This window comes from Pectinophora gossypiella, chromosome 19, assembly GCF_024362695.1.
Source record: "Pectinophora gossypiella chromosome 19, ilPecGoss1.1, whole genome shotgun sequence".
Classification (NCBI taxonomy): domain Eukaryota; kingdom Metazoa; phylum Arthropoda; class Insecta; order Lepidoptera; family Gelechiidae; genus Pectinophora; species Pectinophora gossypiella.
In genome coordinates, this window is record NC_065422.1 from 6,771,976 (window position 1) to 6,789,345 (window position 17,370).

Below are 17,370 nucleotides of genomic sequence, written 5' to 3' on the forward strand. Positions count from 1 at the left end.
CGTTTCCTGCAGACACCTCCTAATTTTATCTTGATATACCCGTCATTTTCTTATTCGCCGAAAAAGAATGGGACGGGTGATAGACAATTGTTATTTTTAAAATGAAAGAATAACCCGGACGAAGAAAATAGGCATCTTGCTCATATTATGCAATCCGTTTGACGTGTGCTGACAACTTAAATCTGTCGGGTTATATTTCTACCTAAAAGTGACGTGTGTTCCATAAATTTTATGCTTGTCGATCACCCATCCCTTTCCTTTTCGGCGGATAAGAAAATGATAGTTATAACTTAAAACAAACTTAAATGTGTACCGGAATCAGCAACCACCTCACCATCAAAATGGCTAGAGTTATGTTATTCGTATACAAACCAATATTATTGGAAAAGATTGATGTGGTAAATAAAAACTGCAAGTTAAAAACGTAAATAACTTTATTCCATCGTTAATATAAGGTACTGTAACGCAGACTACTTGATCAACTGACTAGTGTAACGGATATGTTACATTATACTACAGTACACTCCCACAGCAGATATTAACGACAAAAACTATTTCATAAAACCAGCACAATTTTACAAGTTTAAAATGGCAACACACTCGGTGTTGCTAGTCATTGGTCAATAATTTGGCGATTTAAATTAATGAAGGACTTTCCAATCGACGTTCCCCAAACACACGATAGATGGCGTTGTTCACTTTTAACGTGATAATTACCTATTTTCTCATTGCTCGGGTAGGTACAAAATTATTCAAAAATGTAATATAATGGCAGAAGCATATATAAAACTAATTGTTGCTTGATAGTTGGATTACATTATGTATAGAATGATGTTGCCACCTATATTGCTTCTCTTTATTTTGATCAGAATAATAATGGGTGGAAGTTGTAATTGTACCTTGGTGTAATAAAAAAGGTCATAATTTATACCCAAAAACAAGGATAAAAGATGCATATGTCTGTTACCCATTAAATTTGAAATTTAAACGAAGAAAAAACTTAACAACGCCATCTAACGTTATTTTAGGCAACGCCGATTGGAAAGTTCCTCATATTCTGTTTATGTTTGCGAAATAATTTTTAATAGTGTTTACAATTGTATGTACCTAACTCTTATTTTATCTGCGTGTCATATCAAAAGTAGGTACAATCAGGGAAAAAAGATTGACATATACAAAACATAATCTAGTTTTATACCTTCTTATGCATTAAGACGTCATTCCAATTTTTGCTTTTTTCCGTTTATCTTAATATTTGTCTAATTTCCCCGATTATATAAGGAAGCTACAGGCTACTGAAAAAGCACTCGTAGTCACAAAAACCTATTTACAAATACAGCATTATTACTTTCCCGGTATAGGTTGTAGAATAAAACTTTTTTTAAAATCGTTTTTGGCAAACTTGCGGAAATTAATGATTCATGTGGGTTTTAAGACTGCTAAATAAAATATCTACAACCTAGTTCGCTTTTAATAACTTGTCAAAGTATAAATTAACATCGTAAATAATCTATAGGAACACAATGAAAGATATATTTCATCCTAGCTCAAAACTGTAGACGGCGAATATAAGAAATAATATAAGAAAAATATCTGAAAACATACAATGTCCACGGCATCTTAATATAAAATGTACAATCATTTCGCTTACGCATGTATTTACTTAAATAATTTAAGCAGTATAATGGTGACTATTCCTTCAGACACAAACTTAGGTCCACCCGTATTCTAAGATGTTCGGTCACGAGTACTAATATGCACTTTGCAGCCATGTCCCATTAACTTTTTTGACAAATTAAACCGTAATCCTCATTAAATGCCGAATATGATATTGCGACAGGGTTCTAAAGTGGGTTCATGATATTGCTCATGACTGTTCGCTCCGTCCTGAGTTGACGCGACCTCAAGGTCTTCCAAGAACTCAGATCAAAATCGGTATTCTTAAACGGTGCCTTAACCTTTACTCGAGTGTACTTCAATAGGGCATGATGTCATTAATTTCATATAATATTGTTGGCAGATATATTCGACTCCAGTGAGTAACATCCTCAACTCGAGAGACATTGGCCCCGATTCCTGCAGACACCGCCTAATTTTATTTTAGGTTATATCCGTCATTTTCGTATCCGTCGAAAAGGAAAGGGACGGATGATTCACAGCTCTTAATTTTAGGAAGAATGAGTAAATGAATGAATAACCCGGGCGAATCAAAAGGTACGTCGCTGGTATGCATTCCGTTTGACGTGCTGTCTACTTAACTGTGTCGGGTTATTGACGGATGTAAAATTTTTAGACGGTTGGTTTAGATTTGTGCTTAAAATTGACGTGTGTTCCATAAATTTTATGCTTGTCGATTACCCGTCCCTTTCCTTTTCGGCGGATAAGAAAATGACAGATATAACTTAAAATAAAATTAGATGGTATTTACAGGAATTAGCACCAATGTCAACTTAAAATACCAAAATGCTCAGCTGAGAACTTAGTATACGGGTGTTAATCTTAACTTAATTTGACAGTTCTTAAAGCTATCCCTCTCTAACCATCGGTCAAGAAAGAGATAGCGCTACTTTCCGAATCGTCAAACTAAATTCAAATTAAGTTAGAGTTTGCCAGAATCTGAATATCTGCGATATGTCCTAAGTCCTATATAAAACCATATACAAGTATTTGCCATCAATAAATACAACTATCGATATTTTTGCAAGAACACAGACATTAGATTTAAAATTCAATATTGAAGTTATTCTAAAGGTACCCACCATTCCGTCCAAATAGTAAGATGAAGATATCATGAACGCAGAATTCGTTAAACCATAATAAATAAAACTTTTCAAGTCACATAAAAATTAAGCTGTTGAGAGTATTTCCTTTTGATTATGTATTTAATACTTTCGATTTGATATGGTAGATGTTGACAGCGCCTTGTGGCTTGCTGGGACAGTTTTCAGGCCTCTCTTCAACAAACTTTCTTCGTAAACGGCAACGAATTACTCTCTATGCAGCCTACTTGAAGATTACTATCATTTACACATTATAATCAAAATGGCCGCTTTAATAATGGCGAGATTTTCGTAGTCTAATTATGTGTTGTCGACCTAAGTATCTACCTTGGCTTAGCTCATTATGCTTCTTTTAAATGCTACAAAACAAAGATAATTTTTTGACTATCCATTTGGACGGAGCCAAGCATGTTAAAATCAATTCCAACGCCTTAAAAGGAATATTTAAAAATGCAGTTTCAATCCCACTAGTCTCTTACTTTCTAACTAATAATTTTATAAAACAAAAACATTCATGTCAAAAATAGCTTTTATACAACATGCTAAAGCAAAGAATACAACAATACTTTTTTTTAAATTTTGTAAAAAGAATGTTTTAAAAAAAATCAAATTCAAAACGTCTCTAATCTAACATTTATTAATTTGGTATAAAATTAACAAATATAATTGACTGGACAAACCGTAAACACGTCACACTAACATTCATATGTTTCCATTTGTGAGTAGAATGAATAAATTTAAATGAAACTTTCCGTCAGCTTTTTGGAACTTTAATTTATAAGCTGGCACCATGGAGTAACTAATATAAGTACTTACTACGTAAAACCAGTGGGTCCATCGCAATAATAGAACGCCGGCGAACATTTGTACTACCTACCTGACAAAGTGTTAACAATACGACACGCCACCACTAGATGGCACTTATTTCCAAAATGTAATGTAAACTTGTAAGGTTAGCTACATTTAGTTACTCCATGGAGAAATGGAGTAATAGTTTTATGCTACGGTCCCCACCATATTACGAAAAAAGGACGCCATTGGCTAGAATTGGTAGTAACACCAGACGTACTGAGACTAACACGTATATTCTAAGATGTTAACTCAACCTTTCTCGACTCTGTCTTCAATTAAGGCGACCTCAAGGTCTTCCACGAACTCGGCTAAAATCATAGATATTAAGGTATTCTTAGACAGCGCCTCAACCTTACCTCGAGTTTTGAAATAAACTATAAAGTATGCTGTCATTATTTTCGTATTATTTTGTTTGCAGTATGATATGCTCGACTCCAGTGAGTAAGATCCTCAAGTCGAAGACGACAATTTCAACTTAAAATACAAAAATGCTCAACTGAGTCCGAATCGAGTGGAGGAAAAGTCGAGTGAAGGAAAAATTGAGTGGAGGAAGAGTAGAGTGAACACCTTAAAATACGGGTGTAAGCCTGTTTCACCTGGTGGCTAGTTGAAACAAATTTGAATATGGTCCAACTAAATAGCCGGAAAAGCTTATTCGTTTCTTCTACCTTAAAACATAGGTCAAGTTGTGATTCTAATAACATTTTTACTGTAGAGCAAATTATGATCAAAGGATTTTTTTAATATACATTTTTCACTTTTGAGTCTCACAGCTTTCTAACAGCTTTACTTTAGCAGGCCGATGATTTGAAGTTAGAGCACTCTTAAAAAAAACATTTTTCATGTCCTTTTAAAATCGAATTCCCAATGTTTAACTAATGGGCTTTCCGTGGTTTTTAAATATTGCTCTACAGTTCAGAAAATAAATATACAAAAAAGAACTTACATTTCCCCACTTTTCTGTCACTCCTTCACGATTACCTAGTAAACCCTACGAGCTAGTTATGTACACACATTTACACTACGACTCTACCCAGTTCACTTTATGTCCTCCTCATCATCCTCTACGTATAATAAATCGTCCATATTTGTCATCAACTTGTTACTTAACTCGTTACTTAATTCCCGCTGTTGAGGAATTTCTGAGGATTCCTGGAAGAGATGAAAAAAAACCAGATGACTTTACATTCTAAAATCGTTGTAATAAACTACTTTTTAGTATTAAGTATTTTTTGTTTCCAAAATGACATTCTTAGTCGTAGAATATCACGCATAACTTTGTTTTAAAAGAACACATACACATAACATAAACAGCCTATACGTCCCACTGCTGGGCACAGGCCTCCCCTCAATCAACCGGAGGGGGTATGGAGCATACTCAACCACGCTGCTCCATTGCGGGCCAAAAAACATCAATTAAAAAATAATCAGTATCGCATAAAAATAACAATTAATTTACCTACCACTTGTTCCACAGCCCCAGACATTCGAAGAAAGTTAGCACAGGCAACAGCACATTCAGTAATAAATAATACATCACATGCACTTACAACTAATTAAAGACAAGTAAAAAGGTGACAACAATATTATATTAACAATTTATAGCACATAATTAAAGCCGATTAAATATATAAAAAGAAGGGTAATAATGGTTATTTAAGTAAATAATTGGAACACAAACAAGGCAAACTGAACGTGCTGAGTTTCTACTGAAGCGGAGCGGAGACAAGCGGAGACGTGCGGAATCCGCCAACCGCAGCGTGCGAGAGAGCGACAGAACATCTTTTCTCTCGCTCCCTCACGCTGTGATTGGTCGATATTCGTCTCCACTCCGCTCCGCTTCAATGGAAACTCAACGTAAAGCAGTAAATAAAAACATGCAAACATTTACTTTTAAAACATTTTATTAAAAGCAAACAAACATAATGTGAGAGACAAAGACAAAAGCGTCGGTGAATAATATCGCTCCAATATCTGTTTTAATATAAACAGACTAAGATTTAGACCGAAATAACATTACTAGAATTTAGGCGACGTTTAAAATTGTGAAATAAAATAACACATTAAAGGAACTTATGGAATGGAAAAATGTACTGAAAAAAAAAACTACTTTAAAAACTACTTTTTTAAACGTTAATACTTTAACTATAGAAATTAGATTTACTGTTATAATCCAACAGTAACAATTCCAAAGTTTTTAATATTTGTGCAAACTTAAAACTGAGTTACTCGTTTACTTGTAAATTCATGTAAAATGTCCTTCGACACACGATTACTGAGCTAATAGTCGTTTAACCCCTTAAATGCCGGAACGCGGATCTCGACCAGACACAATGTAAAATCTATTGTGTCTGGTATCTCGGCATATGAGAGGTTAAAACACTCACAAAGACAAGACAAGCGATATTGTACTTATATATAACAATATACGTTGCTTAAAACGTATTTCATAATGCAAATTCATGCAATTTTACATGCAAAATACACTGAATAAGCAAACATTAACACATATTATTGTTAGTATCACAAAAAAGCAATTAATTAGTAAAAGTACAGACAACATGATTTACACATGCAAAAATTTAAAATTAATCACTTTCACAAATAGAAATCACACGACCTCAAAGTTTATTTATATTATAATTATTATAGAGAAACGTGCGTTATAATAATTATGCTAAGCGCTGGTCATATAAAGTACATAACATAAACAGCCTTAATCCGTATGGAGCATACTCCGCCACGCTCATCTGCATAATTGGATAGTTTCCTAGGTCAAAGATAAAGTATGACATTCTAAATACTAAATAAAGACAGTTCTAAAGGTGGCAAAAAAACGTTTTCTTTTTTCTATTTAACTTATTAATAAATTTTAACATAGAAAATTGTAACAATAATCGCAACATTCTGTCACGTCTGTCTATGACGTCACAGGGTGTTTTTTCATACAAATTCCACAGTAATTTCCTGTTTTGACGTTTAATAAAAAGTAACTGATTTGACTAGTTGGAAACTACCCTATTATATAAGTGATTTTAACTATTGCAAGTATATTCTTCTCTCGTATGGATTGTGAAATCAATAACCGACCTCGACGAAAGAGGTTGAGTTTGAGAGGTTAGTCGTTGTATTTATAATACTCTTATTATATTTTACGAGTATAGCATTCGTTTTAAATGAAAGCAGACATTATAAGATGATTTTTTAGGGTTCCGAACCTCAAAAGGTAAAACGGAACCCTTATAGGATCACTTTGTTGTCCGTCCGTCCGTCTGTCAACCCTTTTTACTTTTTAAAATATATATTGAAACATATTTGCGACATTAAGGAATTCTGATCACGAAATAATTGATTAACAATAAATTATAGGACCAGCGCTTGTAAACGCCAGTAGCGATATGTAAGTATAGCATAAGGCTATATAAATAACACAGTAGTGCCAAATCAATGTCGTAATCGTCATTATTTATTCATTATATTCAATTCCAAATACCAACTGCTTTGTTTTTTAAAAAATGATATACTTAATCCTTTTTAATTTGCCAATAAAAGCGCCATTATTACGTCACGCGCAATTTGAATTGCAAAATTCATAACAATCGTTGATATCGCTTCTGTACGGATCAAACAACATATATATTATGTTAATATTACATCGAGCTAATAGCATTTGATAAGAACCTAACATGATAGCATATTTGTGATCACATCACTTCAAAGAACATAGGCCTTTGTCCATTTAATACATCGATACCTGGCCAGAAATTTAAAAAAAAAAACAAATTATGCTGTAAAATCTACTAGTTACTGGGACTCGCTATACTCAATTCTGAAAAAGCTCGACTGAATTCATTTAAATTGTGATTGATGCCTCTTCGGACGCACAGATACTTAAGCTAATTTTATTTTGGCAACTCTTAAAATAGAGCCGTCCTTTACTTACAATAAATGCAAGACAAAGATAGAGCTAGTTCAAGTTAGCGGTTGCCCAAATCGGTGCCATAGTATTGCTTGTAATGTGCTTAACCTCTCATCTGTCGAGAGGACAGACACTATGTATTTTACAAAATTAAACCTGCTTGGTTATTCAGCAACCTTGAATATAAACGAATTGTTTAAAAAGCCAGACAATCGTAACTTTCCGATATTGCATTTATAAAGTCAGAATTTGTTTGTATATTACATTCTGAGGCAGCTTTTTAGCAATTAAATGGACATTACCCATAATTCTTAATACATAATTCCATTGGCACACGTCAGTCTTAACAATTTCAAACCATTATAAAAATACACGAAATACTTTTGAAGGAAATATATCGGAAACGTAGATGTACCGTACAACTTGGATGTACATTTATTTTTGATTTCTATTTGTATTACTCTATTTGTGCAACAAAGCGTTTTCTAACAACTTTTATAGGTTGGCAACTTAGCAGAGAATGTTACGCTAATAATGCTACAAAATAACATAGTCAAAATAATACATACAAGAAAGATAACCAATATTTTAAAAGCGAAAATGATTACCTACTTAATTTTTTCGAGGTTAGCTATTCTCCAATTCGATTTGTCAATCAGAGTAGAAAAGGAATTTCAAAAGAAAGTGGACGAAAAACGGTATCGAAATAATTATGTTAGGATTAGGTTAGGTTAAGTTTCCCGACAGCGCAAGAAATTAATAATAGATAAACTCATAATTCCGCGTAGCTTAAACTAATGATTACTCGTAAAACCACTAAAGTCAAAGCCTACAAGAATTTCGAGCCCAAAATGAAAGAATTGAACGTTACTTGTTTAAATAGTTTTCCAATTTGCGCAGACAACTTTACGTCATACAGCCATCTGGAATGAACTGAAAGAAAGAAACAAATTGTTCTTTTTAGGGTATAGCCGAGAGCGAAATCCTATTACCCTTTACTGTCCGTCTGTATGTCTAGGGATCTATTTTAACGGTACAACAACGCGAATATTGTATGAAAAAAGCGAAAGTTCACTGACTGACTGACTCACTCTTAACCGAACTCTCAGAAACTACAAGTGCTAGAAGTCTAAAATTTTGCATGGAGGTTCTTTTTAGGACGCAAGTGCTCAGTAGGACGGGATTTTGCGAAATTCAACCCCTAAGAGAGTAGGGGGTGACAAAGTTTGAATGCAACTTCTACAGTTTTAATAGTAGGATTTCACGCGACCTAAGTCGCAGGTAACAACTAGTTAATTATAAATTTAAGTCAATGCTGCACATTCTCTACTAAGTAGCCAGTCGTTTTGGCATCCAAGATCACAGTTTGAAAGTCGGTGAGGTTCATGCGGGGTGGACAGAGATCCCCCTTTAGGAGAAGCGCCGCGATGGCGTCAGCGTAAAGTACTTGTTTGGACGACAAACCTCCAGCCAAGTCATTCCTGCCTGAAGACAAATATATAAATAAATATATAAAGCGAAGCACAGATAACACATGCGGTCATATATACATACATATACATCGACATGCTGCATGCAATTTACGCGAGTCCCTCTCAAATTCACCGTCTACAGGTAATACAAAATCGTTTCATGCGGAAAGCCACGGGAGCTCCGTGGTTCCTTCGCAATGAAAATCTGCACGTTGACCTAGGTCTGCCAACCATTGCCCAATGGCTCAAATTAGCTTCCAAACGTTTTTTCGATTCTGCTCCGCACCACCCAAATCCCCTGGTAGTTGCGGCTTCCGAGTACATTCCGCTTAGGGACGGTACTGAAAAGTATCGGCGCCCGAAGGACGTAATATACGATCCCGACGACCCGACTACTCTAGCCATAGAGGCAGCCAATCAGCTCGCGACACCAAAAAGCTGCATGCAATCCCATGCTTTTATATTTAAACAAGCACTCATATTTAAAATATTTTTATGTAATAATAACAATAGATACCGCCGTATAGTCCCGACATAAAGGGTGGAATAACTAAAAAGAATAAAAGGTACGTACTTTTCAGATGTGGCGGTTCTAAGTTGGCATTATACTTGTTCCTTAATTTAAAAGTTCAGATATTTAGTCTATGGTCAGATATATAACAGGCTAAGGCTTCCTGACTCATCGCATGACGCGGCTCTGTTGTCTCTAACCATAAATTAACTCCCCAATTGCTTTTGGCACATTAGGAGACATGAAACAGTAGATTTTCATGTTTTGTTCAGCTATGAGGATACCAGATGCAGCAGCAGCAGAGTCGGGGGCTTTTCACTGAGGAGATGACAGCTGTTCAGCTTGGGAGGTTACCTGATCAGCTACGCAAGATCACCTGATTAGCTATGCGAGGTTACCTGTTCAGCTTTACGTGGTTACCTGATCAGCTATGCGAGATTACCTGATCAGCTATGAGAGTTTACCTGGTCAGCGTTGCGCGGAAAGGGCGCGAGGCACACCAGCAACACAGTCATGTTGTCGCAGCCGAGGCCCCCGGTGGCGCAGTTGGGGGCCAGACAGCGCTGCATCAGGGCTGGAGGTTACCTTATCAGCTATGCGAGTTTACCTAATCAGCTATGCGACTTTACCTGATCAGCTATGCGACTTTACCTGATCAGCTATGAGAGTTTACCTGGTCAGCGTTGCGCGGAAAGGGCGCGAGGCACACCAGCAACACAGTCATGTTGTCGCAACCGAGGCCGCCGGTGGCGCAGTTGGGGGCCAGACAGCGCTGCATCAGGGCTTCGCAGACCGCCGCCGGCTCCCAGCCGCTTATGAGGCGCACGCGGCAAAATGATATCACCTCCTATCATACATACAGGTATCATACACTAACTAGTGACACCATACCGAATACTGAGTTAATATCAAGTGGAATTTTTCCTTTCAAAAATATGGAACTGAAAGTAATAAAAAAAAAAGAAATAAAATCACGAATTTTGCGATGGATGAATTTTCCACTTGATTTGTCAGTAACAAACAGTAATAGAGTGGAATAATATTTTAATGCAGCCACAATCCTGTACTGTTCTATAGCTTGGACATTTTACCGGCATTCAAGTACTTATCGAACGTCTCATCCGCCTAAAACAACTGCAGCTTCTCACAACCTGGGGAAAGGTGGCTGCAAGAAAACCTCACAGGGCCCTGGACGTTCTTTAAAATATATATTTTTCATATAAAATTTCTAACTAACCTCATTGGTCAAAACCTCCCAGATGCCGTCACACGCTATCACAATAAACTCCCAGTCCTCATTCAGTTGTCGTACTTGCACGTCTGGGTAAGCTGAAAATACAAACATTACCTTAAATCTTATTTCTGACGTGCCTTCTTGTTGATTTGCCGCAAATGCCATTAACTACTTGGGCAGATAAATGAGGTGCGCTCACCAGGTACTAAAATTTAAAAAACAGGCCAAAGAGTGCCCAGTTGGGCGCGAACCTTCAATCAGAGCGTCGTCTGAAGGTTATATTTGAAAGAACCAATAGCCACACATTAGAGCAATAATGTGCTACTTCGATATGATCGACCTCGCTGAGAACCTCCCTACGCATCCTCTCTCATATTTTGTGGAAACGCAGCCTAAAGATCATAGCCCACAGCCACAGACAGCGCATCTGTGTGTGTGACGTCTGTCGCCTTACAATGGCCCCGATTCCTGCAGACACCTCCTAATTTTACTTTAAGCTATACCTGTCATTTTCTTATCCGCCGAAAAGGAAAGGGACGGATGATTTACAGCTCTTAATTTTAGGAAGAATGAGTGAATGAATGAATAACCCGGGCGAATCAAAAAGGTATCTCGCTGGTATGCAAACCGTTTGACGTGTGCTGTCAACTTAATTCTGTCGGATTATTGGCCAATGTAAAATTTTTAAACGGTTGTTTTAGATTTGTGCTTAAAATTGACGTGTGTTCCATAAATTTTATGCTTGTCGATTACCCGTCCCTATCTTTCGACGGATAAGAAAATGACAGATATAACTTAAAATAAAATTTGATGGTATTTACAGGAATTAGCACCAATGGAAGACTAAAGTAAGACCGAGAGGGGTGAGGTAAACCTAGCGCAGCCGCTGGTGGGGAGCGGAGAGTTGCCGTTCTAGACATAGTATTATTCTTTATCCTATGGCAGAGTCGTATAAATTCGCTATGATCCTCTAAACCCAAGAATGTGTAGACGTGTATTCTTACCAGTAACGATCTGTTCCTGAGGGGAAAGCCTGTAGTTCCTCTTAAACACATAGTCCCCAAGTGCGCGGGAGAGCGCCAGGTTGCCATTAACCCTGTTCAGCTGCACCCAGCCACCTCCCGCCGTTATCCTGCGCAGCTCCTCCTCATTGTTCGGTTTGTGGTCAAATGACAGCACCTCCACCTACAACGAAAAACATAACATAAGCGCACGACTATACCTCAATGGGGTAGTCAGAGGTACATCAGAACTAGGTACCCACACATCACCAAGCAACAACAACATACAAAAAAAGAACTGTGTGTATTCTAGGTTTTCCCGTTTTACCAACGATACGTCTTACCACCTATCATGTCGCCGTTGGTCTAACAGAAACTTCGGTGAGGCGTGGGTACTTAACTTAGTTCATCTTGTTGTGTGTTCCTCTGACTACCCCAATTGGGATGTAGTCGTGAACTTATCATCATCTCCCCAGCATTATCCCGTTTTTCACAAGGTCCGCTTACCTAACCTGAAGATTTGACAGGTCCGGTTTTATACAGAAGCGACTGCATGTCTGACCTTCCAACCCGCGAAGGGAAATCCAGCCCAATAATATAAGTCACATACCTCCGAAAATTGGATTTCTCAGGAATGTGGGTTTCATCACGATGATTTCCTTCACCGCTGAGCACGTGATAATCATTTATGATCCAAACATGAATTCGAAAACAAATTCGACAATCATAGACTGTACCTGCGAACCTGCGAGCTCAAAGTGAGAGGCAAGCGTTCTACCAACTGGGCTAAAAGTTCTAAAATGGCTCTCGTTGGTGAACTTATGTTAAATATTTTTTGTTATTATTTTTATGTCGTTTCGATATCTTAGGCCTATTTATTATTATTATTCAGAGTAAACGGAGATACTGACCGCGCCCCTTACACTAGCAATGGCGCGGGAGTCGCCGACGTTGGCACAGTACAGGGTGTTGTCTTTAACGAGGACCACCACCGCCGTGCTGCCCGCCACCTTCTCTTGCAGCATGTCCTGCTCCAGCATCGCCTGGTCCATGTCTAGGAAACCCTGCAAGTTACAACCAACTAAGATGGTAAAATTGTAGTAATAGTACTATAACAAGCAACTAACTGACTGCCTCCGTGGTCTAGTGGTTAGAGCGTTAGGCTCACGATCTGGAGGTTCGGGTTCGATTTCCGATGGGAACATTGTCGAAATCGCTTTGTGAGACTGTCCTTTGTTTGGTAAGGACTTTTCAGACTTGAATCACCTGATTGTCTGAGAAATTAAGATGATTCCGTGCTTCGGTGGGCACGTTAAGCCGTTGGTCCCGGCTATTAGCCGTAAAAACACCTCCACCAACCCGCAGTGGAGCAGCGTGGTGGAGTATGCTCCATACCCCCTCCGGTTGGTTGAGGGGACGCCTGTGCCCAGCAGTGGGACGTATATAGGCTGTTTGTGTAAGCAACTAACAAGGGAATATTTCTGTGCTGGATTGCTGGATTGAATGCATCAGGTTGTATCGGCCTCGTGGTCAGAGCATTACGATCTGAAGGTACCAGGTTCGATTCGCGGTGGTGACACATCACAAAAAACACTTTGTGATCCCTAGTTTTGTTAGGACATTGCTGGCTAAACACCCGATTGTCCGAAAGTACGATGATCTGTGCTTCGGAAGGTATGTTAACAGTCGAGCGTTCTTCGCAGTGGGTTCCCACGGCTCCGGAATCACAGTGAATATTCACAAAGAATATTCAAAGAAATAAGAAAAAAGACTAATATGCAAGTTATTTCTCATTTAAAGTAACAGTAGCTAACTAATTATATGACTGCTTCGCATGCTACCGTGAAACCTTGAAATTCAGTTTTGCATTAATGAGTCATTCTCACAAATAGGAGCAAGCTCAAAATACATGTTGCAATATTTGTTAAATAGGTCTTTATAGCTGAATAGAAACAAAGTAGTTACTTTCTTTACTTTTTGAATTCACAAAAAATATTATTTTAAAGAAACTTATTGAAATTGCGGGCGATGAAGAGTGCGGCGCGGCAAAATCAAACTCTTCGTGTCAGTATGGAATCGCGCGAAGACATTTACAGCAATGATCGAGCGAATTCTAAAACAATTTTCAAATGTCGAGCCTGTATCTGAGCAATCTTGGCAACAACAACATATCTGTGCTCTTGGAAGAAATTGCTTTAAAGCATTAAGGTGTCTTTTGTAGGAAAAATATAAATAATAAATTGTTATTTTTTCGTTTATCTATTTGCGCCATGGGCTTGATAACCTGTCACCAAACAGTTCATCAATGTCCAAATCAGGAGTAGCCATTTGGAGGTTGACTTGTGTCTCTGCCCATCCCTTTAGAAATGCGGGGGTGATTACAATGTACGATTATAAAGTTATACCTGCTTGAGAGCCTCCTCGACGTTTCCGAGATGGTACTCTGGACGTGCTGTGATGAACTTATGCAGATGTTTCCCAGCATACTCCGCTATGTTAGCTCCTGTAATGCAAAAAAATATGATTAAAATGTCCACCATGAGTCGATAAGTTACTTCTAGAAGCTAAAAACTGGCCATTGAGTGAAAGACAGATCTGTCACCGTACCAACCGATGACCTTTACCATATATTGTTGGAATGTCCCCGGAATTCAGATGTGAGAAGGGTTTTTGACTCTCATGGAGTGAATTCCCTTGACAACGGAGAAGTCAAGCCACTATCTTGTAAGGCTTTTAGTTTATATTATCTGGTTGACCAATTTTTTGCCTAAGGGATAGGTGCATGAAAGCACTTATGAGGCTAGCATGATCACTCAGGGTGTTTAAAGCCTCGATAAAAATTATAAAAAAAAAACCTCAGTAAACTAGTGCTTTTTACTATATACACACCTCCATGTCCATCATACACAGCAAAGAACGCAGTCCCAGGGTCATCTGGCAGTGAAAGGATGTGTGTGTGAGAGTCATCCATGGTGACCCGCCAGCCCTGCATGCATGACGAGCCCACCAGGTAGCGCGTGTCCTGACATGTGGCCGACTGCTTCTCTGTCACCGGCTCTGATAGGGTTTGCCCCATTACTCTGGAACAAATTAGAGGACATGAGTAAATGAATAAACAGTTAACTGAGATGATGTAATTGTAGAAATTGTTGGTAAGATAAAGCCCTTGCTTTTCTGCCATAGAGAGGTACATAGAAAATAATAATAACTAAATTGATTTTAGTTACCTCTAGTTATACTTATCTGATAAGATGCTGTAAAAAAAATAAAATAGAAAAGACATAATAACTTTGTCAACTTGTACAACATGCTAGGGTGATATAGGAATCTTCATATATATCACCTATTCACCTATTCATATGGATTACCTATTTAACAGTTTATCATACTTAACAAAGACCATAAAGATAATTGATTATGCACAAAAACAGACAAATGCTATGAATATAAGAGTAATTTTATCCCCATTGTAATTAATAAAACTGTAAAGGTCCGCTCACTTATTTACATCTTGTGATTATAGCATTTTAAACATCAGTACCTATAAGATTGATTGATTACCCTTAGAACCTCTTGGACATAAAGAAACAAACTCATACACCTTTATATTTATTTTCACTATAATAATATGAATTATAAATTATCACGTACCTACCACAAATAAACAATATGTAATATGAATATATGGAGTTTTCGACTACTCATCTTATACCTACTTATAGCAAAAAATATTATGTTTCCTACACAACTCTTTAATCTATAATTGCAAAATTTGATCGATAATACAAAAATAAACAATGAATAGATTTTTTAGAAATCTTACGCCTCTGAACCCGTCACAAATTACTAAGTTCTGATGTCATTGGGGTGAGAATAAAAACTACATTTTCTAGGACACTTACATATCAAAATGCAATAACGATGAGTCATTTGTATAGTATGTGCAAGAATATGCCCCTTTAAGCGTTTCCAAGTGTTGCTAATCGTATAGATAATACGAATTATCAAAATTAAAACAAAAACATGATAACACAAGAACGTTATTTACTTTTGCCGATATTATGTAAAGTAGACAACAAAGTGATACTATCTTACTTACTTTTATTACTTCTACTCGTACGTAAAGCCTTTTAACAATCGTTCAACACTTTCACAAGCACAAAACCAGTATTATTTTGCAAAAATCTTTTCTGACCTGTGTTTCCTACACAAATGCGTAAAACTAAAGATCTGTCAAACTGACAGTGACATTGAAGTGTAACGGCCATAAACAATTTTTGTATTCTACCAAAAAAAGTAAAGAACTTTAACCTATACAGCCACGAACTTGATTTACCTCCCCCCGACAACGTATATGGGGCCACTTTAGTCTATTTAAGCCGTTAACTGTCCCAGAATCACCGTAACGTGGATTCTTTGGGGTGACCGATCGAAATAACCTTCAAGACGGGGTCAAGAGCATAGGGGGAGGCTTGTGCCCAGTAGTGAGCCGCTGTAGGCTGTGATTCATTTTATGATAAAAATATACATTTTAACACAAACCTTATCATTTTTGGTGCTGTAAACATCGTACCTATGTTTGTTTCCCTTCAAAATAACTTACACCATATAAATTTAATAAGAAATTAAAAAAATATGTGAATAAAAATATAAACGAACTAATAGATATATAAATTTTCAAAAAATGACGTAACAGTTGACACCTTTTTTCTTTTTGTGTTTATTTATTAGAGGTTGGTGTAATAAGGTAAAATAAGTAAAATAAAAAATATCCTTTCAAACCATAGAGCAACGCACAAGACCCAAGAAGAAGGTCTTCTTCCCTTAGGACCTTCCAAACATACCACACTACAATTGGGCTGAAGTGTCGCTTTCGATCAAACGGCGTAAGGGGTATACTCCACCACTTAACTACCTAGTTAGGTGCTTGCGTATTAGTCGAGGAAACACCCCCAACCACAAACCTCAGACAATTTTAGAAGTTCACAGACATTTTTTTAGTAGTCAGCTAACTCAAGCACATTATCAGGGTGGGCAGCGCTACAAGTAATCAGAAGACACTGGTGACTACCGGCACCAACGGCGTAACGTGCCTTCCGATGCACCAGGTCATCTTACTTTCGAATGATCAGTTGATCTGTCTGTAATGTGCTAACCAAACTAGGGAACACAAAGTGATTTTTGTGGTATGTCGCAACGCTGAACATGTAATGATTTGTAATGTTAGAATGGAGACAATCTACTTACGGGTTTTTACAAGATAAATAGAAGATATTTTGTTTTCCTTTTGACCCATTTAAGGGACTGGCTAATATCGTGAGACCATGCTGCCTAGAAAAGATTAAGCAATAAGCACCCTAAACGTATTCTATGTTTCAATCATGATTCAGCATAGGAGGAATTAAAAATTCTATATTTGAATTTGAAATCTATTCGAGTTCCTAATTTAAATGACGAACGGTATATTTTAATGACATTCGATCGTGATATCAAATTACTACGCACGCGGCACATACCTAGTACCAACCTATTTAAATTACTTTTATTATGATTCGATTGAGACTATTATGGCGTCAGACAAACATAGCTGAGGCAATTCAA

General features: G+C 37.2%; 1 protein-coding gene across 3 annotated transcripts; it reads right to left on the reverse strand.

Annotated features, from left to right (window-relative positions):
• Positions 1 to 416: 416 nt before the first annotated feature.
• LOC126375620 (probable protein phosphatase 2C T23F11.1) lies at positions 417 to 15,996 on the reverse strand. 3 transcript variants are annotated; one of them, XM_050022601.1, is made up of 8 exons: positions 15,869 to 15,996; positions 14,659 to 14,849; positions 14,175 to 14,272; positions 12,681 to 12,833; positions 11,773 to 11,953; positions 10,772 to 10,863; positions 10,208 to 10,381; positions 417 to 4,784 (listed from the first exon to the last, which is right to left on the reverse strand). In XM_050022601.1, the coding sequence occupies exons 2-8, from the start codon at positions 14,843 to 14,845 to the stop codon at positions 4,671 to 4,673; spliced, it is 999 nt and encodes a 332-aa protein (XP_049878558.1). In that variant the 5' UTR covers positions 14,846 to 14,849; positions 15,869 to 15,996; the 3' UTR covers positions 417 to 4,670. The 3 variants fall into 3 exon arrangements, with proteins under 3 accessions (XP_049878558.1, XP_049878559.1, XP_049878560.1); XM_050022602.1 differs by lacking the exon at positions 15,869 to 15,996 and adding an exon at positions 15,672 to 15,690; XM_050022603.1 differs by lacking the exon at positions 417 to 4,784 and adding an exon at positions 4,791 to 9,036.
• Between the last annotated feature and the right edge of the window lie 1,374 nt (positions 15,997 to 17,370).

Coding starts and splice junctions, on each gene's coding strand:
- LOC126375620 (XM_050022601.1), bottom strand. CDS start 14,845: ATGGGGCAAACCCTATCAGAGCCGGTGACAGAGAAGCAGTCGGCCACA. Junction 10,382..10,771: donor GGGAGGTTTTGACCAATGAG/GTTAGTTAGAAA, acceptor TATGTATGATAG/GAGGTGATATCATTTTGCCG. Junction 4,785..10,207: donor TTCCGCGCAACGCTGACCAG/GTAAACTCTCAT, acceptor CATCTCTTCCAG/GAATCCTCAGAAATTCCTCA.